This window comes from Mytilus galloprovincialis, chromosome 14 (genome assembly GCF_965363235.1).
Source record: "Mytilus galloprovincialis chromosome 14, xbMytGall1.hap1.1, whole genome shotgun sequence".
Classification (NCBI taxonomy): domain Eukaryota; kingdom Metazoa; phylum Mollusca; class Bivalvia; order Mytilida; family Mytilidae; genus Mytilus; species Mytilus galloprovincialis.
The window spans coordinates 60416369-60441132 of record NC_134851.1 but is presented as its reverse complement, the minus strand read 5'-3'; the positions used below and the strand labels follow the sequence as shown (position 1 = coordinate 60441132).

Genomic DNA, 24764 nt, shown 5'->3' with positions numbered 1-24764 from the left:
GTGGGATTCAATCTTCTACCCTGTTTTGTAATGAACTTGTTGAGCAGAACATACTATTATTGACCATATAAAGTAACAGGATATAATGTGAGGGGGGAGGGGAGGTCAAAATCATAATTTTAGAAGAATGCCCAACCCTATAACTTAAAGGGGAAACCCATTTCAGACATAATAGCACTTCACAGAAAAATTAAGATTGAGCAACATAAATTTTTCTAAAAATATTTACATAACTAAGATGCTTTGGAAGGGTATGCACATTTTTTTGGTAGTAATTCATCAAAAGGTGTATTTTGGGCTTAGAAGGAAAATGTGAAATGGCCTTCATACTTGTCAAATATAACTAAAAAATATTTTTGAAATCCCCAATTTTTTAAACTGCAATACCCAGCATGCAATCAAGAAATCAAATAAAATCTCAATCTTTTTTAATTAATTTTTAATTTGGCCCACTAATCCTGACCATGCACTTCATGCATGTCAAAGTCTTAATCTTTTTTTATCTCTGCAAAAGTACCAGAGTTTAAATAGGTTTCTTTATAGAAATATATAAAAAAACTAAACAAATTTTGTAAAAAAGACTTATAAGAAAACTTAAATCTTTTTTATCTCTGCAAAAGTACCAGAGTTTAAAAAGGTTTCTTTATAAAAATATATAAAAAGGAACTTAATATTTTAAAAAGTACTTATAAGAACACTTGAATACTTGTAAACGTTGATCAGCCCTTTTATGCATTGTAACTTGGACATTTTCAAGTGTTGAGTGTGTTGTGAACAAGTATTTAAATTAACACCTTAATTATCTCAAAATCTGTAATATTCTTGATAAAATCTGGGCTATTTAATTCAATACATAGTACTAGTAGAACATATGTTAAAAACTTTAAACAAAGGTATAAAGATGTGTTTGTTATTAAAAGAAATTTGTGGACATTTTTTTTTTCTTTGTTTTTTGTACATTTTGTTAGTGCAATGTCTTTTGAAAAAGTGGATAAATGTGAAAAAGTGGATAAATGTGCAAAAATTATATATTTCAAGAAATAGAAGTGTGAATTAAAATTCAGTGAAAAATATAAAATGGAAATTCGAATTGAGAAAATATTACGTTATTTGGAATCATCAAGTGAATGCATATACTACGCAAATCCACCCAGGTGAGAATGATTCTTTTGTTTTAATTAATCAGTGAAGGTGAGCTTATATTTGTACAATTATTAATTATGTCAACACGAAGTCAACAATCTATATTGTAAGTTTGAAAATTTTAATTGTTTTGTTTAGACTGTTAGATTTAATTAATTAAATGATATCTTTTTTAATCGTTGAGTAAATTATTTCTATTTGATATTTTTGTTTGAGTAAATTATTTCTATTTGATATTTTTGTTTCCTGATTGTATTTGGATTTTTTTCTGTTAGACCACAAATATTTTTTTTCTCTTTTTGTTGTTTTTGTTTCCTGACTATTTGGATTTGGACTGCAAATATTTTTTTCCTATTTGATATTTTTATGCCCCACCTACGATAGTAGAGGGGCATTATGTTTTCTGGTCTGTGCCTCCGTTCGTCCGTCCGGTTAAAGTTTTTGGTCGAGGTAGTTTTTTATAAGCTGAAGTCCAATCAACTTGAAACTTAATACACATGTTCCCCATGATATGATCTTTCTAATTTTAATGCCAAATTATAGTTTTGACCCCAATTTCATGGTCCACTGAACATAGAAAATGATAGTGCAAAGTTCAGGTTAAAGTTTTTGGTCAAGGTAGTTTTTGATGAAGTTAAAGTTACATCAACTTGAAACTTAGTACACATGTTCCCTATGATATGATCTTTCTAATTTTAATTCCAAATTAAAGTTTTGACCCCAATTTCACGGTCCACTGAACATGGATAATGATAGTGGGAGTGAGGCATACTTGTACTATGGACACATTCTTGTTGTTTTCTGATGTATTTGAATTGTTCTTGTAGACTGAGGGACTAAATTAACATTATTTTATTATGTTATGATATGAATCTAATATTTCTTATTCATATTTCATTAATTTGTTGTTTCCTAAAGTATATACATGTAGCACTTTACACTTAATGTTGGTGTAAAAATCTTTTATTAATTAAATTCATGTTAAATAATGTACACAATTTGGCATTAACATATATATCAGTGGGGAATCCAGCTTTTTTTTTATAAGGGGGAGGGGGGGTCCCAACCTAGGACAAAGGGGGAGTTCTAGATCGTCAAAAAAAAGGGGGTTCCAATCCTCTGAACACCCTCCACTGGATCCGCCACTGAATATACAAATGAACAATAAATAGGAACAAGCTGGAGAAAGTTTAATGCTAATTGTTTAGACATTTTCAATCAACCCATTTATATCTTTATGCCGCTGTCAAACACACTAGGGCAATAAGCGTAACCCTAGTGTCTGTCCATCCCTGACCATGCTATACAGTATGATCCATGGTTAAATTCATGGCTGATCATCTTCATGTTTACTTTATATGTGACCTACTGAAGTAGAATATTTATACCTGTGTCACTCAGGAGCACCCGAGATCATCCCCAGTTTTTGGAGGGGTTCCTGTTGCTCAGTCTTTAGTTTTTAATGTTGTGTTTTGTGTACTATTATTTGTCTGTTTGTCTTTTTCTTTTTTAACCATTGTGTTGTCAGTTTTTGTCTCGCCTTGACAGAGTCAAAAAGCGAGACATAGGTATGCTGTTTCCGGCGATGGCGTCAACAATGTATTAGTTTGTGATTAGGTCTAGTTTATGGTGAACCACAAGTGGTAGGTCAATCATATAATAATTGCATAACTTAATTGTTTAAGATGTTCAAGTATTGCTATTTTGATTTCAACATTTGCATAATCAAAATTACAAAAAAGGCGAGACATATATCAGTGATAACAGTTTATTTTTTTTATCATCTGCCATCTGGTATCTTTTGCTCCTCTTTTAACCATTTGATAAGAAGTAAAATCAAGGTTTTCTGTAATGTGAATTAATCTTCAAGTGAATACAGTTTGTTGGTATTTATATCCCCTTCCCTTTCATGAATGTGACCTACCAAATTAGACTATTTACCAGATTTGTTATCACATAAGCAAGACGACAGGTGCCACATTTGGAGCAGGATCTGCTTACCCTTCCGGAGCACCTGAGATCACCCGTAGTTTTTGGTGGGGTTCATGTTGTTTATTCTTCAGTTTTCTATGTTGTGTCATGTGTACTATTGTTTGTCTGTTTGTCTTTTTCATTTTTGGCCATGGAGTTGTCAGTTTATTTTAGATTTATGAGTTTGACTGTCCCTTTGGTATCTTTTGTCCATCTTTCATCTCCTGACAGACAGACGGACAATTTTCTTCAGTACATTCATGCTTTCAAATAACTGTTTTTTTTTGTTTTTTTTTCATAGAATCAAAACACAAGGACAGTTATCAGACAGATCCAGTAGGTCCAGCAATAGAAGCAGACGTGGTGTCAAGTAAGTACAAAATGTTATGACTATTCCATTAAAATATAGGAGGGTAGAGTAGGAAAACGGTTATACCTATATTAAAAAATAGGTATAGTTTAGGAAATTTTTAACGACTTTACATTTCAAATATGGAAGGAAAGTTTAATTTCTTGACATCAGATGTGGGTTATTCATAGAATAACTAAGGCCAGGACTTTTTAATTTGTTGGTTTACAGATCCGCTGACCCGATTTTGCCTATTTGCAGAATAAAAATAAAATTTACTTTTCATGCTTTTTTTTCTCGCCGACCCTTATGAAAACATTATTTCTAAAAAAATAAATAGAATATCCTTTTGTTATGAAATGAAATGAATTAAACACTAACAGAATTGATAACACTTTCAGTTGTGAAAACTAAAACTTCCTATGTATGTATCTAAAAATAGGCAATCAATCATAACTGACCTTGAAATGTTGTTTGCGCAAATAATTTTGCAGAAACGAAACCTGTGTTTAAAACCCATAACACATTACGTTCATTTCTCGTATTTGTCATCATTCCTTTTTTAAGATAGATAAATGGAAACCATGGAAGACGTCAAGTTGAAGGACTTTATTAAAAACAAATCCTTGGAATTTTCTTCAGACTTGTGTCATTGGTAATAAAAAAAAAATCGTCCATTTGAATATAAAAAATGGGAGTGCATAACTGATTAACCTGATATCCTCATTTTCCCAGTTAACGAGTCTATTACGTTTTTGACATGGGACCAAAAACTTATTAATTGTCAGTCATGTGACATATGGTGGGAAAAAATCTGACCCTTCAATGTCAATATTAATTGAATGAAGCTTACTGGAATGGTAATACCATAGAAAACAGACAACTTTCATATTACCGACTCCTGGTTCTACAATTTTTCAACAGGTGACCTTTTCTGTGGTAGGACATCGGGGTACTCGGTCAATTACGAGCAACCAAAAAAAAGTAATCACAAGCTTTGAATCAGTAGTAAAATTTGTGGGGAATGTTAACTACTTGATATTTTCTTTACTCCATAAAATCATTAGAAAACAGTAGACTTGACTTATTTTGGTTTTACTGCTTGAATACCACGATGTCTTACCACAGAGAAGGTAAAAAAAATATTAATTCTGGAGCCAAAAGACGATTATATGAAAATGGACTATTAACAGATGGATAACTGGTATATCATTTATAATATAAATCAATGTCGTAAAACTTATAAATTAAAATGTACGCTGAGATCGAAAAAAATTGTGATTATATTTATTAACTATTGTTTATCATGTTTATGATGGAAGGATTTTTTTCTGAATTCTCCCGATAATCTTTAGATATGTAAGGCATTGTAAAACAATACTTATTAACTTGTTATATATTAGAAATGGCCAGGCAGAAATATTAAATTTGCCTGGACAAGGGTTTCTGGCAAGAGATGAGCCTATTTTACATCACAAGGAGGGGACAACTTACAGCGCAGAGGAGGAGGACTGGTAGGCTGGTTTGAGTGTGAAAATTTAATATCAGACCTCAGTGTGAAAATGTGATTTCAGACCTCTTATTTGTAACGTAAATCAGACCTCAGTGTGAAAATTTAATATCAGACCTCCTATGTGTGTAACTTAAATTAGACCTGAGTTTGAAAATTTAATATCAGACCTCAGTGTGAAAATTGATATCAAACCTCTTGTGTGTAACTTAAATCAGACCTTAGTGTGAAAATTTAATATCAGACTTCAGTGTGAAAATTTAATATCAGACCTCAGTGTGAAAATGTGATTTCAAACCACTAGTGTGTAACTTAAATCAGATCTCAGTGTGAAAACTTAATATCAGACTTCAGTGTGAAAATGGATATCAGACCTCTGTGAAAATTTGATATCAGATCTCAATGTGAAAATTTGATATCACCTTTTGTGTTTACCTAAATATTAGAATGCAGTGTGATATCCATCCTTTTGTGTGTAACTTAATTCAGACCTCAGTGTGAAAATTTAATATCAGACCTCTTATGTGTGTAACTTAATATAAGGCTTCAGAGAGTGTGAAAATTGGATATCTGACTTTTTGTGTGTAACTTAAATCAGACCTCAGTGGGAAAATTTAATATCAGACATTATTGTGTTTTTTAAAATGAGACTTCAGTGTGTTGCTTAAAATGAGACCAGCGTGAAAATTTTATGTCACCTTTTATGTGTGCCTTAATATTAAACTTCAGTGTGGTATTTTAATATTAAACGTCATTGTTTAAATTAATGTCAGTCTAAAGTATTTTTTTTTTCAATTCAGATCTCAGTTTGTTACTCAAAATCTGACCCCAATGTCTTACTTAAAACCAGACCTTGGTGTGCTAACTTAAAGTGTAGACTTCAGTGTGATAACTTTAAGTGTTAGACTTCAGTGTAAAAGTTCAATGTAATATACCACTTACTATATCAAACAATGTAAAATTGAATTTCAAAGTAGTTTTATTATTTAATTGTAGCCATATAGTTTAGTATAATCTGACCTTATTAGATAATGGATAGAAACCTAAGTGTAATTATTTGAATTAAGATATTAATGTTTAAATATATCTATACTTACTTTTGTTATAGTTAATTATATTCAGTGTGAAAAATGTCTGAGTATATAACATATGAGTTTTGTTATGTCTGAGGTATTTTATGATAGATCCCAATTTCGAATATATGGTCTTTTCACAGATCCCAATTCAAATTTTTTAAATTAGGTCTTTTAATGTGCTGTTATGGTGGTAGTAAAATAACAGACCTCTGTGATAATTTAATATAAATCAAATATATATGGGGGTTAAAAAAGTTACATCTTTTCACAATTATTGAACATCAAAATATATTCATGTGGACAGCTATATTTCTTCACTTGTCTAGCAAAAGGTTAAATTTTTTTTTCTATGAATTGTTGTTAAATTCATTTAACCATATACACACTATATATTTTTTTGTTACTTTAGTTTCATTGACATTAAACTCCATATCTCTTTTTTATAAAGTCTGTGTATTTTTCAGGTTTGATCCTAGAGATCCTAGTTTATACAGATATTATAAAAACAGACATATCAAAGAAAGAGAAAACGATGGAAAATTCAGTAAGTCAAATCTTAGATAGAAACCGCATAACTTTGGATCACAATCTAGTTCTGTTGTCTGGATTCATCAATGGGAATAGATAAAATATATATACATTCACTGTATATGTATTACTAATCTCAAAAGTTAGTTTTTAGTGTTAAGTTAACGTAAGATTTTGGACTTTAAAAAAAAGGGGGGTGAATGTGGTCACTGTTAGAGGTGACTCTCTTGTAAAGTCTTAACATTTACAAGATAAATAAAACTTTTTCTGAACTACACCAAGGTTGTAAGCATTACAATGCAATGCTTAAGGATGAACAATTCCTAAGCCATCTTTAGCACAAATTTTTATTATTTTTTTGTTTTTGTTAAAAAATCTGTAACATTTTCTTTGACTTTAAACTATTTTGTAAGAGCCCCACAGATAAGTTGTATGATGAAGAATTTAATATCTGGCCCCAAAATATGTCTTGTATTTCGGATGAGTTTTTATTCTATTATTGTATGAAAGTATATGGTTTCCACAAATTTATTTAATTTTTTTTTCATTGTAAAATTTAGTTACCAATGTCATTACATGACTATTTTTGGCCATTTATAGAAAAAAACTGTAGATAGCAAAAAACGATTAGTCTTTATCTATGATAAAATTTAGTGAGAGAAATCGTTACTTTTATTTGTCAAGTCATTTTAAAATGTGCAGCAAACTGTGAGAAAATAGATTATAACAGATTAAAAGTTTGTTTAGGATGAAAAATTAAAAGTATACAAACAAACATTATGAAAGAATACGTAATTTTCACTCGCACAAAAAGAAAACCGATTTGAAACTTTTAATTTCATTATGGAAAATAAGGTGAAATCAGTATAACTTTTTAAAAAAACATTATATTTTGATAAACTAATTCAGAAAAGATTTTTTTGAATAAAGAAATCTTTTTTGAAATATTTGTGATGAAATCCTTGAATTACATGTTATTTTGTATGCTTGAAAAAAGTATCCATTCTTCCTGTAATTTAGATAAGATTCTATTCGAATTTGAAAGTAGACAATATTGATATAGTTTTGAATTCATAATCTGGTTCTCAAAATGTAGGTTCTAGTTGTTGTTCAATTTTTTTTATTTTGTTGGAATGTTGTCTCATTAATGATAATGATTTTTTTTTAAAAGTGAAACCTTGTTGGTCTGTTTAAATACTTTATGTAACAAATAATTCATGTCACTTCTGGCCGAATGTTGGTTTATTGACCCTGCTACTATTTATGTAAAACTGCATGGACATTTGTGATTGTTCATTTACCTTTTACAGACATGACTACATGCCAGTGCCATGAATAATTTGTAAAATTGTATGGTATACTTTTCGAGATTAAAATGAAATGCCTTGTATTCTTATTTAACTGATAAACTACATTTTTCTTTGTATATAATAAGTATACAGAAAATCTCTTTGATTGAATATAAATTTTATTGAAATTATAGATAAATTGATATATTTGTGTGAAGGAAATATAAATTGCAAATTAAATACAAGAAAATATTAAGAGTATACACAAATTTTCCTTATAAGTGAATATGAATTTTATTGAAATTTTAGAAACATAGATTAATTTGTGTGAATAAAAAAAAGATTTCAAATTAAATACAAGAAAATAATAAAAGTATACACAAATTTTCATTATAAATGAATATGAATTTTATTGAAATTAAAGATATACATTGATTGATTTGTGTGAATAAATTATTTCCTGTATTATTTTAAATTGTTAAACTACAACTTTTCTTTGTATATTATAAGTGATCAGAAAATCTCTAAAGTGAAAAAGAATTTTATTGAAATTATAGATGCATTGATTTACTTGTGTGAAGGAATTATAGATTGCAAATTAAATACAACAATATTTCCAATAGATATGGAAAGAAAGTTTTACTTTAAAGTAAAGGTTGATTTAATTTTACGACAGATCAGATAATTAATAACATAGACCATGCAGTTCAATCAATATTCCGTTAGGATTAATGTTAAAAAGATCTATAAATCTCTGTATTGATTCTGTATAAAACTTTACATATTCTGTATTACTGGGTGATTAAGGTTCAGTGCAGGTCAGATCACTAGATTTTTGTTGTTATTGCTGTTTTTTGAATTAAGTAATGAAAAAATCTTAAAAATTGTGTGATTGGTTTTCATTGTAAAAACATTAATTCAAACATATTTATTTATTTTGTTTTTTTAATGAAATAATTTGGTATGTAATTGAAATAAGGGTAGTCGATTGGGGATAAATTAGTTTCCTCATCAGTTATAAACTAGAATTTTAATGGTTTCTGTTTGGATTCAGATTCAAAATTTCCATCTTCATTAATTTTTCATTCATTTTCTTAAAACCTAAATAAATTACACAAGAATCAGATTTTGATTAAAAAGTGCCATTTGAGCTCTTGTGATATATCATCAAGATTTTACCACTGGAAGTTAATTCTACAATTTGTCATGTGCCATGAGTTTTGGAAAGGTTAAGTATACATTAGATAACTTCTTATGTATAAGTAAAAAGTGTAAATATTTAGATATTTTATTTCAATTTAACAAGATAATCTGTTGTTGATGGAATCCATTGTGGAAAACTCCAAATTCAGTAACGTTAACGAATTGGGTAACCGTTACTGAAATAATTAACTGAACCATTAACAAGTTCAGGGTAAATTCGGTGCTTATTTGGTTTTGCATTTATGAATAAAAAACAGCATGCTGGGAATAATTTCAGCCGGAACTTTTTTAGAATTCTACCTGATAAATTAAAATCTATCTACAGGTTGATATAAGAAGGATTGATGGAATAGTCTAAAATCCAGATAATTTATGTACTTATTATACCCCTGCTTTTAAAAAAGGGGGGTATACTGTTTTACCTCTGTCTGTCCATCAGTCCATCCGTCCCATGAATATTTTTGTCGCATTTTTCTCTGGAACTACTTCCTGTTTACAAAACACTTGTATCAATTTACCTTTAATAGCCAAGTTGGAAAATTTTCATCTCTTTTTTCTCAGGAACTACTTGACAAGGAATTCTGAAATTTGGTTTCAGGGTTTATATTATTCAGCTTCACCGTGTGATGCGTTTTCAGATTCATCACTCAACAACTTCATGTTTACCGAAATATTTCGGAGGGGGTAGCAGTAGCTCACAGATGTACTTGTTTATAAATGCCAAAACCAAATAAACATTGATGTGTATAATGAAATAGTTAATGGTCCAGTTTATTAATTCAGTATCTGTTATCAATTTCATTAACGTAACCGAAATTCCAGAACTGACATGCCTCCATCATAGGTTTTCATATATCATGAAAGCCAGTGTCATGATGATAAGCCAATCAAAAAGAGTCTAACTACAATTGTAACATGAGAATAAAATCCTACCTTTCTTTTTCAGATTATAAGAACATGAGTAAATACTTCAGCAAAACCCAGCTTGGTGCTGGTGAAGATACAGATAGTCAAATTGGTTCAATGGATAGCCATAGTCAAGTAAGGTCACAGAACAGACTTAAAAGAAATAGTTTTCTGACTTCAAATATTCTTTATTGCACTATATAACATTTCCAATTTCACTATACTACACATATCTCCATGACATGGGCGCATACAGTTATTCATCTTACCATGCATACATTTACATTTTCAAAAATTGAGTCACACTTTAAGCCATTCGAAACTAATCACAATAAAATTTTGTGTCCCCCCCCCCTTTTTTGCGATAAAATTTTGGTTGATTATATAGAGAATCACTGAGGCATGAATGAATTGGGTCCTTCTAAGGGCAGTCAATGCCAAAACCTTTTTTGAAAAATTTGGGATCCGGCACTTGATAACTATATAAACTAATCACAACATCAAATGATGCATGGAAGATTCTCATCTCCAATAAAGATGGGATATATATGACACTTATTTTAGTAGTGCATTAATATCTATCAAGTGTTGATACATTGAGTGCTAATGACTCAAATGTTATTACTGTCTAGGACTTGGTGATTAAATGGAAAATATATGACACATGTTTTGTTCCTGGTTATTCTATGAAAATAAAAATTGTAGGTAGTGGCATATAAGAAATATGTGAGAAACCATCCCCCTTTTTTCCCAGTGAATTGGGTATTGCTAGTCATAATTCGTATTTAATGAGAGAAAATGTAAATAATTGATCAATTTATTAATTTTTGTAGGTTGGTGATACTTTAAGTACCAATGACTCTGGTATTATTAGTATCCAGGACTCAGGAATTGGACGTGATATATCTGATACTTACAGCTATAAGTCTTACAAAGCCAGCCCATTCCTGTCTAAAGAGAAGATTGAAGCTAGAGGTATGTATGATATGCTTCTGATGGAATGTAAAAAGTAACAAATGACTGTGGTGTATAGAATATAGTCAATTGATGAAATGAAAGACCAGAGTGATTCATACATTATTCAATTCCTAAGGCTTTTCTACCTCGGGCATAGATTACCTTAGCTGTATTTGGAAAAACTTTTAGGAATTTTGGTCCTCAATGCTCTTCAACTTCGTACTTTATTTGGCCTTTTTAACTTTTTTGGATTCCACATCACTGATGAGTCTTTTTTAGATGAAACGCGCGTCTGGCGTATATATACTAAATTTAGTCCTGGTATCTATGATTAGTTTACTTTTCAAAATGGTGCATACTTTAGGTTTTCAATAATATTTTGAACTTCAATGAACATGGAAAAGTGGAAGACAAAACATAGCATGATATCCTAAGGACAGATATTTTTATGCCCCATTTATGTTTTTCAGTCGTGCATTCGTTTGTTTGGGTTTTTTCGCTTCAGGTTAAATTTTTGGTCAAGGTAGTTTTTGATGAAGCTGAAGTCCAATCAACTTGAAACTTAATACACATATTCCTTATGATATGATATTTCTTATTTTAATACTAAATTAGAGTTTTTACCCCAACTTCATGGTCCACTGAACAAAGAAATTAATAGTGAGAGTTGGGCATCCATGTACTATTGACAAATTCTTGTTAATTCATCTAGTAATTGAAAATATCACCTCAGGAATTCTAGGATTTTAAATTATGCAAATTTATGTATTCCAGCTGCATCTTATAGGCCCAGAGTGGAGTCCCACAGGAAACATAACCTTTCACCTGTCAAATCTAGTAGTACCATTGGAGGAGGTTCGGCAAAGTCAACACCAAGAGAAAAAGGTTAGTTTGTTGAGAGTTAATGTGAATTTAATCATTACATTATGTAATAATGTCACAGTTTAAAGACGAATGACAATGACACTCTATGTCGACACATGCAACTAATGTAAAAATGAGGAAAATTTTGATCAGGGATTGAAATTTCATTACAGTGACTTGGCTGTTAGTGTTGCTCTCCACCAATTGCAACTTATTCAAAATTTTGACCAAATTGCAATTTGTTTTTTAAATCAAATTGTTCAACTGGTCAGAAATTTGAACTAACTGCTGTAGAAAATCACAGCCAAGTCCTGAAAGTGCAAGGTGATAAAATAAAACAGACTTACAATCCTATAAGACTTTAACTCCACTTTAATGATGTTGTGACAAAATCAGTCGATCAGTTTGTATAGGTATATTATAGTCATTTTTATGCTGAAGGAACTGTTATTTTATTATATCACCTTGCACTTTCACATTTTGACTGAACAATTTGTTCAATATACTGACCAGTTGAACAATTTGGTTAAATAAAACAAATTGCAATTTGGTCAAAATTTTGAATGAGTTGCAATTGATGGAGAGTAACACTAACAGTCAAGTAACTGTAATATGCCTGCAGAAATCAGAAGATTAACATGGAAACAAAACAAAATTTGAACAGTCCAACTTTTTATTTTTTTCATGTTTCCACAGAACCTGATTGGATGAAGTTTTTCCAGACACCAACAGCATTAGAGAGAAAGAGAATGGAAATGGTAAAGAGAGAATACAACGAAGGCAAGATGAAACCTGGATCTGCTCTTGTTGTCAACTACATAAGTGAAGGTTTGCCCATGTTGCCTGGCGAAGCAGGGTTAAGACTTCTGAAGTCAGTCAAAGTTGGTAGGCACAAGGTAAGAATTTGAAATTATGAAACAACGATCAGTAACTGTTCATTTATTCCTTTGCCCATATTGCTTGGCGAGACAGGGGGTTAAGATTTCTCAAGTCAGTCAAAGTGGGTAGGCACAAAGTAAGAATTCTTGAAATTATAAAACAATGATAAGTAGCAATTAATTTATTCCTTTGCCCATGTTGCCCGGCAAGGCAGGGTTAAGACTTTTGAAGTCAGTCAAAGTGGGTAGGCATAAGGTAAGAATCCTTGAAATTTTGAAAAAATAATAAGTAGCAGTTCTAGATTATTTCTTCAGAGTCCCAAAACTTTGCCAATTTGCCTTTCAGCTTGATGGAGATTTTTTAATATATATGCTTTATGCAAGTTTAAAATTTCAGGCTATGTTCTAGATTTATTTGTATGCTATATGTTTTATATAGAGGCAAAAGAAGAATTTCATTTTAATTTACATTGTATATGACATGGTTTGCCCATAGTTGACATTTCAAAATGCTTTTCCAATGTTCTGCTCCCTTTTATAATTTATAGTAATAGTCCAAAGGTCAAACAAACTAAAAGTTGATTATCTTAAAATAAGTATATTTTTTTTAGGAAAAACATAATTTTGCTAAAAATTAAAGATATATGACTTTTTACAGTTTAAGGGAGTTCTCTTCTCAGTTTCAAAATAATAAGCTTTTCAAAACACTGGTTTATATTGATAGGGGATAGATAAAGGAATCATAAGAGTAAAAAATATATAGGTCAATGTGCTTGTTTTCGAGATATTAGCCATCGAAATTTTGGTGGGAAAATATTCTCTCTTGACTTTCCATAGCTTAATCATTGACAAGTTTAAGTTCTCAAAAACTATTAAAAAATAATTGAAATTTTATATAAGACTTTTACAGATGGCTTATCATTATACATGTAAAGGATTTATAAAAAGAAAAATTGGGGTCAATGGTCAAACTTTTTCAAGGCATTCAAGTAGATACAACCAGAGGATTCCGAAAATGTGACAAAAATTCCAAAAACATGACAAGCGAACTTCCTCAAAAAAGAAGGACAGCTTAAAGTAAGTTGTCTCCCCATTTTATACCAGGTGTAATTTTATAAAAAAAAAAAGAAATGATAGATAAAAACATGAGAGGAAATGTCAATATTGGTATAGAGATTTGAAAGACAATTTTTGAGCTATGAATAATTTTGCTATGGAGGATTTTTTCTATTTCAGGGTTCTCTACCACCAGCAGAAGAAAGACATCACATGATAGAATCTATACCAGGGAAACTGGGTGTTCATACCAAGGATGAGTATGTATCCATTAGAATATTTTATTTGTTTTATGAGGTTTATGTTTCGTTCCAAAGTCTATAACCACAAGTTGATAACTAAAGTGGATCTCTACAGAAAAAAAAAGATATGGGGTAATAATCCATGACATGAAATTAGTTCATGCACAGCAAAAAACACATTAAAGCAAAGGAACAGTGCTCTATGTTCTTCTTAATAAAGATTGCATTTTAATAACTCAATCAGTGTTTTCTTGTGCATATCCTTTTACTATTTATTCAAATTATTTTGGTTTTATCTTAATCATTTTGGGGTTTACCTTAAATAAAACACAGATTTACCGTATCTATAAAAGGGGTAGGAATCTTATGAATATAAACTGAATCTAGGTGCTGTTTTGGATTTTGTGTAGAAATTCATGGAACTTGCAATAACATAACAAATATGGCAGCAGTATTAACACATTTTTAAGCTCTGCTTATAAAGTGTTTTAGCTTTCTTTTTATACCCAAGTAACTTTTCTTGCTGTGCAAGACTAACTACAAATTGGTTCTTTTCATTTTGATTTTTGTCGAGCCTGCGACTTTTGTCGCAGAAAGCTCCACATAGGGATAGGGATCTGGTGGCGGCGGCGCCTTAACTTACTTCTTAAAAGCTTTATATTTTAGAAGATAGAAGACCTGGATAGTTCATACCTTGTTTAAAGATGCCTCATGTTACAAAGTTTTGGTCTGTCACATATCCATTGTCCTTGACCTCATTTTCATGGTTCAGTGACTACTTGGAAAAAAAGTTATTTTTGTTTGTAATGTTAATTTCTCTCTTATTATGAGTAACAGGATAACTATATTTGGTATGTGCGTATCTTGCTAGATCATCATGTCTGTCAGACAGTTTTCACTTGACCTCGATCTCATTTCATGGATCAGTGAACAAGGTTAAGGTTTGGTGGTCAAGTCCATATCTCAGATACTATAAGCGATAAGTTTAGTATATTTGGTGTATGGAAGGATTATAAGGTGTACATGTCCTACTGCAGGTGTCATCTGACCTTGACCTCATTTTGGTGGTTCATTGGTCAATGTTATGTTTTTATGGTTGAATCAGATACTATAAGGAATTGGTCAACTATATTAAATGCATGGATTGATTGTAAAGTTCACATGTCTGCCTGACATGGTTCATTGTAAGTTGTATCTGTATTTACTATTTGGTTTATCTGACCTTGACATAATTTTCTTGGATCATGTTTAGTTTAAGTGATAGTTGTAGTAAAGCTTTATATTTAGGACTATCAACATAATATATCAATGGTATATAAAGAAGGCGAGACTCAGACATTTAAGAGTGTGCTCTCTTGTATAGTTGTAGAATGGAAAGATATGTTGCTTATAAATATTTGATTAACAAGATCAAACACAGATATTATTTTTAATTTTTATTGTTTGAAATTGTTTGTTTTGATATAAAAATACCAATTTTGTGTAATTTGGAAGAACATGAAGAATGCTCTTTTGTTGTACTTTGATCATTACAGGAGAATATAAAATAAATATTTCCTTTCTAGGGACAAGGGACAATCCAAATATGGTATTTTACAAATGCAATGGACAACAGCAATCCCAGCACCTGTTTCACGTAACCATTATCCTGAGAGATATTCTGCAATGTCAGGCATGTCTGATGCAACCTCAGAACTAGGGGGCAGCACTGTACGGTCGGTCCAATCAAAATGTCATCTCCCAGCTATTATAGAAAAGTATGGAAGATCTGAAAGGTATGTGTTTAATCATAGATGTTACCATGGTTACTGTATGTATAAACTTGAAATGCATTGACAATATATATACATTAAAAAAAAAATTGCAATGAATTATCATCACGAAAAGTTGCAACGAGGTAGGTTTCTTGGAAAAGAAGATACCATTATTTGTATGTAGCTTTTGCAAACTCACTATGGTTATAATTTTTATTTGTGTCGATTGTTCAGCAACCAGAATAACAAATATAAGCTTAACATTCTGAACTAACATTATGCTATTAAAATTCTGAATTTAAAGTATGTGCTCATACAGTCAAACTAACTAATTTTAAAAGATTTGTCATATTATGACTGCTATATATAGGTCAATAGGAGACTAGATGAGCATTAGATACAATGCTTTCTTTTAAGAGGACTATACAATTTATTTGTACTATTAAAATAGATAGAAATTTGAGCAATATAAGTCAAATGGAAATTTACGTTGGCTGAGACAAAGATTCTCATTTTACAGATAGAGTATGACTTTTGCAGTTTATAAACATTTAATGCTTAATAATGTTCAATTCAGAGCCTACTCTGTATTCATTCTATAGTTTAAATTAAAAAAAGAAGACTTTCAGTGAGCATTGATCACTTGTGATACCTTTTACCAATAAAATTAAGGTGAATCAGAGTATTCAAGGAAAGGCCTCCAACACAAAGTAAAGTAAAACAGATAATTGTCAGATACATTGAAATGTTCATAATTATAAATAAACTATTTACAAAACTTTGAATTTTTAAAAACTAAGGTTTTTCTACCTCAGGAATAGATAACCTTAGCAGTTTTGTGCGAAACTTTTAGGAATTTTATGTCGTCAATGCTCATCAACTTCGTACTTTGGCCTTTTTTAAACATCTTTTGATTCAAGCTTCACTGATGAGTCTATTGTAGACGAAACGCACCTCTGGCGCAAATATTAGATTTCAATCCTGGTATCTACCATGAGTTTATTTATTATGCATGCAAATTAATTTTACTGGTAAATGATAGTTTTTCATTGCAATAAAATTAGTGTATTTTGCCCTCATTTTCAGGACAGATACTACTGGGATAACAGACAGTTTTTCATTGCAATCAAACTAATATATTTTTCCATCATTTTCAGGACAGATACAACTGAGATGACAGACTTCCCTCATCTCCCAGGAGGAATCTATACCCCCGACTATAAATGGGACTATCCCATCCCACCACCGCCTGCCAAGGAATCACGGATCAGTATACCTTACATCAAGAAAGAGCATGAGAGATACTGCAAATATTATACATTAGTCAAGAAAAAGATGCAAAATTACACATCAGTAAGTTTATTACATTTATGTGTGTAAGTGTGTAAAAAAAGTAAAACAACAAAAACACAGAACTCCAAGGAAAACCTAAAATGAAATGTCCCTAATGAAACAGCAGAACCAAAACCTAAAAACACCAAATGAATGGACAACAACTCATTCTCCCCACGGGACACAGGCACCATCATTAGAAAATAGTTTTTACTATGCCATAGATGTAGATAACATTTAATTCTGTTTATGCTCAATTTATGGGCATTCTGTTTTCTGGTCTGTGTGTCCCTTCCACCATTCGTTCGTTGGTTTGTTGGTCCATTTTTCCATTCATTTGTCCGTCTGTCCATCTGTTCCACTTCAGGTTAAAGTTTTTGGTCAAGGTAGTTATGTTTTCTGGTCTGTGTTTGTTCGTTCATCAGTTTTTCCATTCGTTGGTCCATCTGTCAGTCTGTCTGTCCTGCTTCAGGTTAAAGTTTTTGGTCACAGTAGTTTTTGATGAATTAAAGTCCTATCAACTTGAAACTTAGTAAACATATTCCTTATGATATGATCTTTTTAATTTTAATGTCAAATTAGAGTGATGACACCAATGTCACAGTCCACTGAACCTATAGAAAATGAAAGTGTGATAGGGGACTATGGACACATTCTTGTTTTAAAAGTAATTTGTTATTTTTCAACTTGTAAAAGTCAGTTTTATTTGATTCATACTGTAAATTCAAAAAGTTTTGCAATATTATAAATGTGATTCACAAAAAAAACCAACTCACTTTTAAATTTCCATAGCATCATTTGTATGCGGCATTCCCAGAAATTGCAATAATAAAAATCTCATATTTGTGTCAATTGTTTAAATATAGATTCCTACACTGCAACAAGTGTATTACGATATTTCTCCGCTCGAGACAGTTAAATTTTAATTATTTTAAAGTGCGAGGCTTGTCAAGCTCTTTAAATAACTAAAATTTAACTGTCGAGAGTTGAGAAATATCGTAATACATGAGTTATAATGTCAGAATCTGTTTCTCTAATGATTTTTATCCTTCTTTTTCAAAGATTTTCAGAAACTTGTGATCTTTATAAGCGACTTCATCAGACAATGCCGCCTTTTTTCATGGCGTCACAATAGGAAAATTCAGAAAAAAACAAAACATTTAGACGTCATAATCAAATTTCGACTAATCATTTGCCGAGAACAGATTTTTAACCGGTCAAGAAATGTGAAAATAGCACAAAAAATTGGGGAACATTGAATTTGGTATCATGTTAAAAGAAAGGATATAAGATATCCACTCTTGCACACTTGCTAAATGAACAAAATTACAAGACTTGATAGCATATCTATTGATAGTATTCAAGAATTTTATAATATTAACGTCTAGAAGATACTCAATAACTCAGTGTAAATTTGAAAGATTTCTAGATATTTGAAGAATGTGGAAATTCTGCAAAATTCATAAATGTGAGTAGCACTGGAGAAAGATATCTAACTTTGAAATGAAATGAACAAGAGCAAAATGTATACCAATTATCTTGTTTTTTCAAACAAAGTATTTTAAAGAATGCAGCACAAAGCATGTATACATTATTGAATGAGCACAGTAGTCAGTTTGTCTAAAAATGAGACAGTGTTAAAATAATAAAATACTTAAAATTTAGAATGGAAATTTGAAATAGGACATAGAGACAACAACCTGACCAAAGAGCCCATCACAACTTCTGTTTTCTTCTCGAAACCATTTTCAAAAGTTTTGAAGGAAAAATAGAAATAAAAAAAATTACCTGAAGTTTTAACTTACTTTTATATTTTAGGCTAGAATTTTTTTTGTGCATCTCTTTGTTCATTTGTCTGTCTTTCTTCAGGTTACAGTTTTTGGTTAAGGTAGTTTTTGTTGAAGTTTAAATCCAATCAACTTGAAACTTAGTGAACATCTTCCCTATTATATGATCTCTCTAATTTGAATGTCAAATAATAGTTTTGACCAATTTCTAGATACTCTGAACACTGAACATAGAAAATGATAGTGTGAGTGGGACATCCCTGTTTTATGGACACATTCTTGAATTTTATTAGTTAAAGGAAATTTTATATTTTATTTGAAAAGTTTGTTTTTGGTCTTTTTTTTTTTCATTAAAAAAAGGGGAAACAGTTCCACTTAGAAACATTAAAGTATTATTCTGTATATTTCAACTTTATATTATATATATCCAGGGATTATTTTATATATATATACATAGCATGGGAAAACACCAAACAAAAATCACATAGGCAGATTTGTTAACCAACATATTAATGAACCCTTTCTTTTGTGATTATGGTGACTAGAAAATACAATCCCCTGTAATGATATTTGATAAAAAATGTAAATCCTCTAAAAAACTGTATTTGTCATTTTAATACGACCACAAAAATTAAAAAAAATTTAGTCATATATTGGTATCAAGACGGATTGTTTCAGGATAATAACTTTTGAATAAATAAAAAGAAATCAATAATATTTTAACACGTTTATAACCACAAAAGGAAGCTTCGGATTGATTTTGTGGGTTATGGTCCCAAAGGTTTAGGAATTAGGGGCATAAAGGGGCCAAAAACAGCATTTATCTAGTTTCCAGACAAAAAGTTGTGTATTAGTATTATTAATAATTGTTTTGAATTTGTACCACAATTAATACAATAAGTAGAAGGTTTGGATTTATTTAAAGGGATTATTGGGCAAATAGTCTAGGAATTAAGGGCCAAAAAGGACCAAAACAAGCATTTTTCTAGTTTCAATACAATAACTTGTGTGTAGCTGTATGGATCTCTCTGACATTGTACCACAAGTTTCCTTATAACACAGGGATGGCTGGGATTCAGTTTTGGGTTAAATTTCCTGAATATGTAGGAATAAGGGCCCAAAAAGAAGCATTTTTCTAGTTTACAGACAATAACTTGTGTTTAAGTGCATGGATCTCTATATTTTTTACAAGAAGGTTCAATACCACAGATTGATTTAAGGGGTTATTGTCCCAATAGTTAAGAATAAGGGGCAAAAAAGGGGGCCCAAAATAATCATTTTTGTAGTTTACAAACAATAACTTATGTTTAAGTTATGACTCAAAATGTTTCAGAATTAGGGGCAAAAAAGGGGAAAAAATAGGTATTTCTAGTCTATGGACAATTAAGACAATTTAAAAGTAGGGTAAGGGAGGTAATTCTAAAACATTTAAGATGCAATGTTGGGTATGTTTGGATTTACCTCCCTTACACTACTTGTATATTATGTATAAAGATATGTCGGGTTTTGGGCTAATTGCAAAAAGGGGGGGGTGGTAGTTTTCAATTTTTTTCTTCAACTTTCTCAAATTCAAAATTTTTGAAAAGTTAAAAGAAGAAATCTTTAATTGCACAATGTTGTGCAATAGATTTGTAAGATCTTGACATTTGTTTTGTGTCAGAAACTCATATTATGTCAAAAATTTGATTGCAATCCAGATTCAGAGCTGTATCAAGCTTGAATATTGTGTCCATACTTGCATACTTACAACTGTTCAGGGTTCAACTTCTGTGGTCGAAATTAATATAAGGGTGCATCTTCTTCAATTTTTTTTGTCAAACCGTAATGTGATTTTTTCTGTCAATGAAGCTCTAAAGTAAAATTGTGTATACATGGCACCAAAGGATCGAAAACTTTTAAAATTAGTCATGATATAAAAAGCATCATCCATAGCAGGGTTTAGTTGACTGTGCATATTTAAGGCAGTGAATTGCAATTTTGGTAAGCATGTACTTGCTCATTTAGGCTTTATTATAGCACATTATTTATGCATGATTTGTTTCAATATTTGATATACACAAAGTTTAAAGGACAATAACTTGAAAAAAATGATTCAAGCATCTTTTCTTAAGTTCAAAGTCTAAAAAAACATGAGATTTTATTCTTAACTGTCCAATGCTCTGTGTTGATGACTGTACTTTGACCTATTTTGATTAACTTTATTGTGAATTGGATGGAGAGTTGTCTCATTGGCACTCATACCGCATCTTCTTATATCTATTTCTCTGTTATTCACATGCTCAATTCACACAGTATTTATTGGGTAATGAGAGTTTTATATAATATTAAAGATTGAATATTTTTCTTTAAATATTTTCAACCCTCTCTTTTTTTCAGTGGTCATTGGAATAAAGGAAGATATAAAAATAAATAGTACTTACAATATGTCAAAATTAATTGTTGATTTTGACATCAGTTCATTTTTTATGTCTTTTTACAAAATTTCATCTTGCTAGCTATAGGAGTATATTATGACAAATCATCATGTTTGTACTGGCTGTTTAGTATTCAAATATATTGTTTACATTGTTTGACCATAACAAAATGTATGATATAGATATGTATAGGTGGTGAGCATATATGAATATATAAAAAAGAAGATATGGTATGATTGCCAATGAGACAACTATCCACAAAAGACCATAATGACACAGACATTAACAAATATAGGTCACCGTACGGCCTTCAACAATTAGCAAAGCCGATACCGCATAGTCAGTTATAATAGGCCCCGATAAGACAATGTAAAACAATTCAAACGAGAAAACTAACGGCCTTATTTATGTAAAAAAATTAACGAAAAACAAATATGTAACACATAAACAAACGACAACCACTGAATTACAGGCTCCTGACTTGGGACAGGCACATACATAAATAATGTGGCGGGGTTAAACAGTAACCTGTTATGGTTAAAAAAATGTTTTTGTAAGTATAATGTGAAAAATAGACAACCATAATCTACAGATCTTTGGCTGTTTAAAGGTAGGTAGTATCTTCAAGACATTGTTATTTCGTTTTAGAGCTAATTTCCTAATGCATGTAGAGTAAGACTTTGTATATCTGTACAATTGTATTTAGAATGAGGTCCTATCAAACTAAAATATCTATAATACTAAAATTACGAGGTCCAATTTGTCAGCCGTCATCACGTAAAAATGACGAATCACAGAATTCAACTTTATATATAACTAATATAGTACAAAGGTGTAGATTAAAAATTACACCACTCCAGGCCCTTTTGTTTTCCACGTAATTATTATTGCCAATAATTAAGAAGTTCCGGGTCGAGTCCGTTACCGATACCAAAAGTATATTCACCTGTTACCTATTACCTTATCTGTACGTTCCGCCTCTGACAGGCGCACCACCAAACGTTGTATTCAGGATTAATATGCTATATACACCGGTCATAACAGGGTTGACACTACTAAATTGTCAAATTGTTACCTATTGTAGTATTTTAATCAGTAAGACTTTCTAAGATAACAATACGAATACTAAAAATCTGGACTAAAAATAAGGCGTATAGGTACAGTTTTCAATTTGTTAGTGGGCATGACGTAAAACAGCGAAGCAAAGAATTCAACTTTATTTATAACTTATATAGGACAATGCTGTTGATTAAAAAATACTCCATTCCAGGACCTTTTGTTTTCCAAAAAATTAATATTATTGTTTCAGTTCGACGGGTTCAAACAGAAAGACTTGAAAGCAGAGAAAAACTGTGTATCTTTTAATCGGCATGACTTTATCAGATGACAATACTAATACTAAAATAAGGCTTGCGCATAGTTATATACTTTAATTCAGTCACGGACCCGTGATATCACGGGTGTGTTCTAGTAATATATACAGGTTTAACTGTGCCTATTTATATTGTTTGCAGATGTCAATCTTAGTTGCAATGCTTGAGTAAACATTTATACATACAAAGCCAGCATTCAATCCAAAATACAAACATTAGGCAATTAGCTCTAAATGATGTTTATAGCTTCAAATTTGAATTTACAGTTCAATATTGGGTCTTTGTGATCCTACTTTTCCATTTTTCGTAAACCTGGATAGTAAAATCTTTTTGAACCAGCTAATTTGTTTTCTTTTTTTTTCTTTTTTTAGAAAACACGGGGAAGCCATACCATAAAGTCATCACTTCCAAAAGTAGAAATAAAGAAAGCCATTCCAGAGAAGCTCAAGTTACCAAAGGAACTGACTCATATATCACGTGTCTCTAGTGTTTTATTTCCACCAATCACCTTAAATCAGTTAATGTCTGCCCGATCGTAACAATTATTGAAGAATGTATAATATTTCTACAAAGAAAACAGATAGACAACGTCTTAAGGGATGTACTACGAATGTAAAAAGCTATGTCTGCACAATAGTAATACAGATATTAAAGAACTTATAATTGTTCTATGAGAACAATACAATAGACAATGTCTGAAAGGATGAACTACAAATGTAAAAAGGCAGAAAAAGGGCTATAAGGTTGTGAGAATTTGCTAACTTTTAATCTTGATTGGTTAGAATAGGATTTGAATGGAAAATCAGTTTTTTCCAGAAAATAAAGTAGCAGACTTGATTTTATTGTTGTGCAGGACACAAATATTTTTGTATTACTTTGTAAATTTCTTTAAGTTATTAATAATAAAAGAATATTGTTTACTTTAGTATAATATTTTCGTATGAAAAAAAAATCTACCTGAATTCATAATTTAGAATATATTTAATTAACTAATTTTGAGACATTTATTTGGGTGAGGTTGAAAAGACTTAAAGCAACTAAATATCTTGTTATCTTGTTATTAATGATATATTGTTTATAATTTGTTAATCATAATAAACACATTTAACTTTGATATTTTGTTGACCTGTTAGTGATGGAAGTAATGTAATATATAAAGTAAAATCACAAAAATACTGAACTCGAATCAAAAATCAAAAGCTCAAACACATCAAACAAATGAATAACAACTGTCACATTCCTGACTTGTAGAGGCTTTTTTTATGTAGAAAATGGTGGATTAAACCTGGTTTTATAGCTAGCTAAATCTCTTTCTGGTATGAGCTACCATTAATTGCTCTTCCAAGGATGTCCATCTATCTTAGCATGCCCTTTGCTTTGTGTTGAATAATACATGTGTCTGAGAATGAAATTTAATTGAAAGTCCTCATAAGACAGGGAAAAATAGATAAATGATACAACCTGTTAGACCAAAATTAAAAAGTGCAAGGGGTGAAATTTAGCTTTGCAAAATCAGAAATCATAGGGACGATGAAAACATATTGAAGATGGATATACAACACCATGGTTTAAATAAAATGACAAAATCGAAAAACTCAAACACATCAAACAAACGGATAAAAACTGTCATATTCCTGACATGGTACATGCATTTTCTAATGTAGAAAATGGTTGATTAAAGATGGTTTTACAGCTAGCTAAACCTCTCACTTGTATGATTTACCATTGATTGCTCTTTCAAGGATGTCAATTTATCTTAGCATGCCCTTTTGCTTGTGTTTAACAGATTTTACACACCTTTATGTGTGTGAACACAAGTCTTTGAAGGGTGTTGTATTGAAAGGGTTGAAATGACTAGAAAAAAATAGATAAATGGCAAAACCTTTCAGACTTAAATTCAAAAATGAAGGGGTGAAATATAGATGTGCAAAATATAAAAAAGAAAAATATCAGCACAGAAAGTGGACAATCAAATTTTGTCTTCATGTTGAAGACACCATGGTAAAAAGTTCAAAAAAAGGACGATAACAATTCCACAAAATATACAGAACCACATTAACTTGCAAAGAAGCTTGATCTAACTAATAAACCTGGTGAACCATTCTATATTACAGTTATCACTTATACAATTA

General features: G+C 30.7%; 1 protein-coding gene across 1 annotated transcript in view; it reads left to right on the top strand.

The window, feature by feature from the left end:
- The window catches only part of LOC143058019 (uncharacterized), a 114686-nt gene extending 91134 nt beyond the window's left edge, over positions 1 to 23552 (top strand). Inside the window, exons 44-54 of the mRNA XM_076231479.1 lie at positions 3416 to 3484; positions 4867 to 4977; positions 6514 to 6593; positions 10016 to 10110; positions 10809 to 10950; positions 11707 to 11817; positions 12493 to 12692; positions 13911 to 13990; positions 15538 to 15747; positions 16884 to 17079; positions 23004 to 23552. Coding sequence (XP_076087594.1) covers positions 3416 to 3484; positions 4867 to 4977; positions 6514 to 6593; positions 10016 to 10110; positions 10809 to 10950; positions 11707 to 11817; positions 12493 to 12692; positions 13911 to 13990; positions 15538 to 15747; positions 16884 to 17079; positions 23004 to 23171 — 1462 coding nt within the window. The 3' untranslated portion in view covers positions 23172 to 23552. The remainder of the gene's footprint in view (positions 1 to 3415; positions 3485 to 4866; positions 4978 to 6513; positions 6594 to 10015; positions 10111 to 10808; positions 10951 to 11706; positions 11818 to 12492; positions 12693 to 13910; positions 13991 to 15537; positions 15748 to 16883; positions 17080 to 23003) is intronic.
- Positions 23553 to 24764: the final 1212 nt, after the last annotated feature.